Source organism: Aquila chrysaetos, chromosome 15, assembly GCF_900496995.4.
Source record: "Aquila chrysaetos chrysaetos chromosome 15, bAquChr1.4, whole genome shotgun sequence".
In the NCBI taxonomy this organism is placed as follows: domain Eukaryota; kingdom Metazoa; phylum Chordata; class Aves; order Accipitriformes; family Accipitridae; genus Aquila; species Aquila chrysaetos.
Window position 1 is genome coordinate 16,974,341 of NC_044018.1, and position 8,173 is coordinate 16,982,513.

Consider the following 8,173-nt stretch of genomic DNA (forward strand, 5'->3'; position numbering starts at 1 on the left):
GTATTACATCCAAATAAGTTAACGTGGACTGACATGAATGGCTCATGACAAACTCTATGCTACTGCCTCTTTCTTATCAGATCCTAGGTGTTTAAAGCTAGTAGATGGTGTAGTCCCCAATGCTCAGCTGGGCCAGGAACTCCTCAGGGCAGCCTCTGTCCCTTGGTCACAGGGCACCCGAGACTTGCTTTCCTCCAAGTCTTCCAAGCAAAGAGCTGCTCAACCCCACAAATATTCAAACTACCAGCGCGAGCAGCATGCAGACAAACCACCCCATTAGGGACCCTGAGTGGTCTCACCTTTATTCTCCCACAGGCCAAGAGAAGGGGACACAGAAGAGTACTGACAGGGGACTCCCCACTACCCTGTTCCCCAAGTACTGCTGCTGGATACTGGCTGTTTGTACACAGAATGGCTTTGTCAGGCTTGTCCTTACTGCAGGGGATCTCACAGAAGACTGGCCTCGGGGTTTGTGTGGTCCACGTCACGCCAATAAGGAAGCAGTGAAGGAAGAGCAGACAGTTTTTTTTCCAGGCGTGACCAAAGTTGTGCTGCTAGAAAGCTGTTGCCTTTTGTCGATAAATGAAGACCATCAGACAAATAGGAAGAGAAATCCTACAGGGGAGGTTAAAACCATGTATTAATGCGTTTTCTAGTTGCAAATAGAAGGTCTTCAGTAATTTTTAAGTTCTTCAAAGCCAGCTGGTATATATACTGGTTTTATTTTTCACCGTCTGTATTAAAATATTAAGAGAATGTTCTGATTGCCAAAGTCACTGCTATTCATCAGGAAAAGATCACAGGATTAAGTGATGCAATCAAAATATTGAGTCTGCTGCACTATTGAACAGCCTACCATACCAGGGAGCGCAGGAGAGAGAAAACATTCAGTGCCCAAACTGGAGTTATCTGCTTACAGGAAAAGTTTGCAATCTCTGTCACATGGACGAGTTTGCGTATTTGGTCAGAAGCACCAGCAAGGTACCCGTGCAACCTGATCTAACTTTGAAGTCAACCCAGCACTGTGCAGTGGGTTGGACTAGGTGCCTCCAGAGGCCCCTTCCAACCAAAACTATTCCATGATTCAAAGTCCAAGGAAAAGGTTATTTACATGTAATCATTCAGGGGACATTTGCTAACCAAATATAAGGGCCAGGTTGTATTAAGCTTTATTTCTTGTAGCCCACTATGAAGCATTCTGGATTATTTTTTTCCTTCCCCAAAGTGTAATTTGGATATATTTTGTATCATTTCAGTGATAATGCAGCACTACTGGTTCCTCTATGCTAAATGATGCATCTCACAATTCATGACAGTTTCAAAGTCTTTCTCATGTCATCATACCTCATCTTTTTGCATCAGTGTCCAGAGGTCAAGTACATCCGTTCCACAGTCCCTTGCTACCTGAACACAGGCCTGGGCATATTCCCCAGTGGTAGCATTATGGCGATTTAATTTGTCACCTATCAATCAGAAACAAAGCAAACATTTTGCAATTGCAATTGATACAGCTTGATTTCAGTCTTCTGTGGTACACATGATGTGCAGATATAACCAATTACAAACTAAATCCGAAGCAGCTCAATTTAAGTGGCTGGAAGCTATAGCTCATTTAGTCTCTTTCAGGGCACCTTTTGTTTTTGAGGCATTTGAAATATGTTTCTTGTTAGACAGAGGCAACAGCAACAAGCACACAGCCTTCACCTTCTGGCAAGGTTCAGGTGAAATCAGTGCATAGATATAAAACTCCCCATACACCTGCTACTAGCATATAGAATAGAGTTAAGTAAATGTAAATCTATTTACAAGCTTGCCTTCCACCTCCTGGATGACATCTGACATTTAACATCTCCTTGCAGCAGTCTCCTCATTGTTAATGTGCTGGTAAAACTGGGGTACGTTTAGGTCCAAAGCTTTACTAGCACTCATGACTGCTACATTTGTGCATGCAGTTATACTGGGCGCTGGACATTCGGTACGTGCTTGGTGCCAGCTACTGTAAGCCAGCAGTTTTGCATGGACCATGGTGAAACTGTGGGGCAGGGTGTTATTAAGTTATGTTGTTTTTCTTTTAATGGGACCTATAATGCAATTCATCAACTCCTACACTACTCCCTCCTTGCATCTGATGATTCCCACTTCTTCACACTGCCACCTCTTTCATGCCATCATTTCTTGTCATAAAAATACCCTTGGCAGCCTCACTGGTCCCTCCCCACCACAGTACCTTTCCTAATTCTTCCTTTCTTCAACTTTCTTCCTGGTTCAACTCTCCCATAGACTGACTGGCCCTTCAGCTCACTCAGCCTCCACCATGCAGAGCTCCCTTTGTTGCCAAGTTCCCTGTATTGATCACAACCTCACCTCCCCAGGTGAGGTCCTGCAGTCCTGTCCCTTTCCCTTTCTATGACTTCTCATCTAGCAGAGCTGATATAATTTCTTATTCTCCCTTTGCCTTTTCTTTCATCATTAGGGTTACTTCTCGATTGTTTCATCTCCTCTTCCATTGCTGGAAGCACATGCCTGCTCTCAGTGTGCAGCTCTGCAGGAGCACGTGCTCAGTCTATAAGCTAAGAGCAGCAGCCAAAGGAAGCTCAGGGAATATGAGGGTCTCCTGAGGGACCAAGGAGGCAACCTAGTGATCTATCCCAACCTGCATGTGCCCACCCAGCTCGGAATGGAGGACAGCCAACAGTGGGGAGCAATGGGTTACAGGATACTCGGAGACGCCAGATGCATCTGGGTGCGTGGGACTGATCTGAAGAAGCTGCCTGTTGAACTGGTGAGGTCAATGCCTACCACCTACAAAAATTCATGGCTAACGGGAGACCCATGGTGACTGGAAGAAGGTTAACGTTATACCCATTTTTAAGAAAGGCAAGAAAAAGGACCCGGGGAGCTGTTGATCACTCAGCTTCACCTCAGTGCTGGGAAAGACAGTGGGGTTACGTCCTCTTGGGATTCATTTCCAAACACACGAAGGACAAGAAGGAACTATCAACACGAATTTAGCAAAGCCAGATAGTGCTTGACCAACCCAGCTGCCTTCTGTGATGAAATGATGGCTACGCAGATGATGAAGAACAGCTCTGACTTTAGTAAGGCCTTTGACTGTCTCCCACAGCACTCATTTGGAAGCCGAGTTTCTTTTCGTGTCTCTGTTCACACCTGGATGAATGTTCCTGTGAACACCATCATCCCCTTTTTTCACATCTCTCCTTTGCTCTGATATCTATCTGACAAAACTAGAAATAAGCAGAACATTTCTCCTGGATGCTGGTTGAGGGCAGCTGATCCGATATTGCTGTTTACTGTGCCCACAATACTTTATTTGTGGTCTACTGTCTGAGATCACCGTGTCTTTTGTTCCATCCCTACACAGCAATCTCTTTTAGACAGATGCTGGCAGATTCAACACTGTAAATGCAAATCTCCTCCCCACCTACCCCATAAAAAGGATAGCTTTAAGATGAAAATGAATAAGCAACATTTTAAAAGCATTACTTGATAGCTAGGAGCCAGATAAGCAGCATTCACAGTGTGCTCACCTGACAGACCTTCAGAAGGACAATACGAGTGCATGTTTTGCAAACTACGCCTGTAGCAGCTTATGTGGGAGCTGGGCACACAGGCCAGGAAGGGCTGCTCTGCCCCTGACCGATCCCTTTTGCCCTATCCAAGGATCTACCAGTCACGTATACAGTACTGGCCGTGTCTGATGTTTGATCTGACCTGCTACAGCTGCTACTGTCTTACACAATTTGTGAGTATTACCCTGGGACCTTCTCTCCTTTTCCAAATTAAATATAAAAACTGCCCTGCTGGATGAGACTGAAAGTCCATATAGTCCACAGTGATCACTGTCACACACCAAAGCCTCCTAATGCAAAGTCATGCAATAACATAGTCTAATTTAATGCAGTTTGAACATGAGGTCATCTTCAAAATGTTACCGCTTTAACTGAGTACACAACTCAGGATGTGCAAGACCACCTAAATTAGAGAAAACCCTGCAAATACTAAGGTGACAGCTGTGTATTTACCTGAATCTAACTCACAAGTCTTTTATAAATGCGCAAGAACTGGACAAGCTGTCCCAATGGAAAAAAGGACATGCTCTCAGGAGGTATAAACAGTCGCTGCTGCAGTCAGTGGGATTATGGCAATTTCCACCAGCTGAGTAACACGAAGTAAGCAGTGCTGTTATGTCTCTATTTTTAGAGTTAGCTTGAACAACATAATGAGAAATCATTTAATCACCTTCTTCTTTTTCAGGTACTTTTATTAGCATCCTTAGAATATGATATTCTCTGGGGTTTTTTAAAATTTAAAATAAACCTGGCTAGGATATTACTGCTTATCTAAATAGATGTGAAATATGCTGTGACTATTATAAAATTTTCTAAGGCACACAATGCCAAAATTTCTTCCATTGTTCATGTTATTTTGGAAGGTGCTAGGACATGACGTAGTAGTCTGCCTAGGACATCTCCGCAAAGCCTATGTTCTCAAAGAGCAGCCACTTCCGTCAGTTTTATGCACTAACAGATCAATCAACACTTGCGAAAGGATGTTACTATTTAGTTAGTAGTTACTCCATGAGCTTATCCAAAAGCTCTTTAGCAAAACAGCTAGCAGTCCTCTTCCATGAACTCTAAGAACATGACTGCAATCTGGTACAAGCATGAAGCTAATCATCTGTCAGCCTGGGATCAGTAACTTACACTTTGCCGGTAAAATGCAGAAATTCTGCCCCTCTGTATCATTCTTTTACCTTTGGCAAGACACTCCTTTTCCCAAGCCGATTCCTGAAGAGGTGGTGGCGTTATCAAAATAATCCTGTCTTCAGTAATGTCTACTGACTTCAGATACTGTATCATGCTCTTCAAATTTGCAGAATATTCCTCCAAAGGAACGTGTTGCTTAGGGTTCAGATCTGTTAGGGGATGGAGCACATGCATTAGCGATGTTAAACTGCTTACAGATTTATTACACAACATAACGTGCTTTTTACACAGCGTATGAATGTGGGCACTCATTTTCAGTATGCAGTTCATCTCAACCATTGGTTCAGGAGGTGTGGTAGGAAAATGCTGTTCCTCAATATCCAAAGCAGACAAATCAAGAGTTTAAACACAGCACTTCCAACTAGCGCAAATAAGGCACGGGGTGGGGGGACAGAAATCACCTTTTGTTTTTTGTTTTTTGGGTTTTAAGATGCTTTTTCTTACAACTCCGTATCTTAGTATTAGATCACATAATCACCTCAAACCTCACCTGAAACAAAACCTAAGATTTTTAACTCTCTTGGATGCAGAGAAAATTCTGGAAATTCCCATGGACATAGTCAGTCCTTCGTGCACTGATGTTACCATTTTGATTAGACTAGCTCTGCGTGCTGCTGTGCTTATCTTAAAGAGAATCCAAATGCTACCTTCCCTCATTTCCTCAACCTACCTCCCAAGAACTCATCAGACTGCTTTAAAGGCAGAAAAATCAGCTAGATGCCCAACTCCAATTTTAGGTGATGGATATACGACTAATTCTTGAGCACCTTGAAATTTACTTTTAATAATAAAACTTGGTGAGAGGGAAAGAAATAGAAGGCACTGCACAGTTTAAATACAAATAAAATGGCTGAAAACAATCAACTGTAAAAATGAAAAGAGGGCAACCGGTTCACAGTGAAGTAGCAGGAAAAGTCTGTGTAATGTTCTGCCTTTTCTGCTACACTGTAAAACTGTCTTAAGAGAACAGATCATGGGGAAAAAAAAAAAAAAAAAAAGGCAAGCTATCATACCTTTCAAAGCACTGTCATTAGCTCCAAAGAAAATAGTAACTGCAACAGTACTCTCAGCACTAGTACTTCTAGTGATCAGTCTTGGAAGGATCAATTTAGCCCATCTGGTGTTGTACCCCGAGACCCCACGGTTTACAACGTCACATTTTCTGAAACAGAGACACATATCAAAAAGAACATCTCTCCTCTGCCCACCAGAACAAAACTTGGAAAGTTTTGAACTATTCTGTCAGGATACCTGCCTCCATCCCTCTCAGAAACAATAAGATGTCACAGGAGTTTTCAGTGGGATTATAACTTTATGTTTTGAAAGTGCATGCATAGATTGCATGCGTAGCATTTACCTGTCACTAAGACTATGAAACCAGAACAACAATCTTGACAACGACTAAGGATTTTTTTCTTTCCACTCAAGCTTTGAGCAGAAAGAAACAGTCAATGAGTATTTCCACCAGTACTGGGCAGGTTACCACTAAGGCAGTTCCACTTCAATAAATAAACAAATGTTAATAAATAAATATACATTAAATATTAACTTTGTTGGTTTACTTTTAGAAAAGCTGCATGACTTCTTGCATGCTAGAAATCAGTTTTGAAATTTAAGCTCTTACCTGACCAGTCTCTCAGCAAGGGCTGACCCCCAGCCGTTTTCCTGGAAGGAGAACTGAAAGCAAGGAAAACAGTTAGACCCTCACTGGAAGAACTCCCTCCCCAGCAGGTCAGTCCCACCCCCGGCACCTTCCCTCCTCAAGAGCTTTTAATGCAGGGCCTCCAGCACTGCTGCACCAGCGCTTCCTCCCTCCCAGCCTGCCCTGTCCCTGCAGAGGTCAAACACTCCCGGTCTTACCCAGATGCACGGCTGGCATCAGAGGCAACATGGAACCGTACCTACAGAGGGATGGACCCTGTGGTCCCTTTGTAATCAAAACTGACTGCTGTCAGGCTGTAGTTCCATTTTGGCCAGTGAAGCTTTTTTTTTTTTTTTCTTGTAATTTTCTAACTTATTTCTAAGATCCTTTCACTGTGCCTTCATTCTGGAGAGCACATCATGCTGCTTCGGAGTGCAGTTCAATACCCACCTCTTCTAGTAGTGGAAAAATGAATCCCTTCTCCTTATTCCCACTGCTGCACCACCCTCCCTGTTACAATGCTGCGCAGTGAGTCGGCTTAGACAACCGATCTCCCATTAAAGATAACCTTTCTCTTCGGCCAAATCTTTTTTCATCAGAGCAGCTCTGTGACCCACTCCACCATGCAACCCATGCAACAGAAAGCAGGGACACAAAATGAAAACTAAAAAGCTGCTGCTGCTGCCTCAAAGGAGACATTCACCAAGCCGCGGCCTGGTCATATCAACGCAGAACGTGCCTCCGGGGCAGGCGAGCGAGCTCGACACAGGGAGCTGCGCAGAAGGGACGCACCAGGAGCGGGGACGGGGAGAGTGTGGGGGTCAGTACAGACAACAGGCTGTCCTCCCTGTCTGGAAAATGCCGCTGCCACCAAAATACCAGAAGCTAGACTTTTACCAGATCACACTTCTAACACAGGAACTTTATGAATTTCTGCAAAAAGGCTCTAAATCTCGTAACAGGCCATCAGGTGTGAAAGCTCCTGGAACGCTCTCGTGGGAGATCCAGCAGGGACGTAACTATGCCGGGCTGCACTCCCTCCCGTTCCACCGGTCTCCCCGGTCTCCTTCCCGCCTCACGGTGCCAGGCCGATCGCCGCCACCCGCCCTGCCGGCCGGCCTCCGTCAAAGCGGGTTTTGAGAGCAGTTCCCCCGGCTGCCTGACCGCAGGCTGCCGCGGCGGCCGGCCCGCTCCGGCAGCCCCTGAGGAGAGCGGCTCATCCCGCCGGACAGGCTTCTCCTGCGCCAGCCGAGGGGGGAACGGCCGGCGAGGCGAGGCGAGGCTGGGGGCCGCGCTGCCCCACACTAGGACACACACATCCTCCCCCGCTCCAGCCGCCGGCTGCTCCTTTTCCCTTAAAAATTAGCGTCGAGTAAGGCCCTGTGCTTGGCCCAGGCGCTCGGCCCAACGCCGGGCTGCTGCTGGCGCGGCCTCCAAGGGACACCGGGGCGCAGCCCGCCCCCGGCAGGAGGAACGGGGACGTTTACGGGGCTCCGCCGCCGCAGGCGGGAACGGCGCAGCCCGCCGGTCCCGCTCAGGGCGGCGCGGAGACCCCGGCGGCCCCGCGGAGACCCCGGCGGCCCCGCGGCCAGGGCCGGCGGCGCGGCCCCCTCGGGGCTGCCGCAGGGCCGCTACCTCAGTGATGGAGTCTCCGAAGAGGACGACGCGGGGCCAGAGCAGCAGCCGCCCGCGGGCGCCCGCCTCCGCCAGCGCCATGGCCGCCGCCGGACGTCCGCCGGGCGAG

The 8,173-nt window shown here is 46.7% G+C and overlaps 1 protein-coding gene across 2 annotated transcripts; it reads right to left on the reverse strand.

The window, feature by feature from the left end:
* Window positions 1–276: 276 nt before the first annotated feature.
* On the reverse strand, window positions 277–8,168 carry IAH1 (isoamyl acetate hydrolyzing esterase 1 (putative)). 2 transcript variants are annotated; one of them, XM_030037015.2, is made up of 6 exons: window positions 8,065–8,168; window positions 6,412–6,464; window positions 5,801–5,949; window positions 4,775–4,936; window positions 1,345–1,463; window positions 277–615 (listed from the first exon to the last, which is right to left on the reverse strand). In XM_030037015.2, exons 1-6 carry the CDS (start codon window positions 8,143–8,145, stop codon window positions 448–450), a joined length of 732 nt encoding a protein of 243 aa, XP_029892875.1. In that variant the 5' UTR covers window positions 8,146–8,168; the 3' UTR covers window positions 277–447. The 2 variants fall into 2 exon arrangements, with proteins under 2 accessions (XP_029892875.1, XP_040984757.1); XM_041128823.1 differs by lacking the exon at window positions 8,065–8,168 and adding an exon at window positions 6,880–7,048.
* Between the last annotated feature and the right edge of the window lie 5 nt (window positions 8,169–8,173).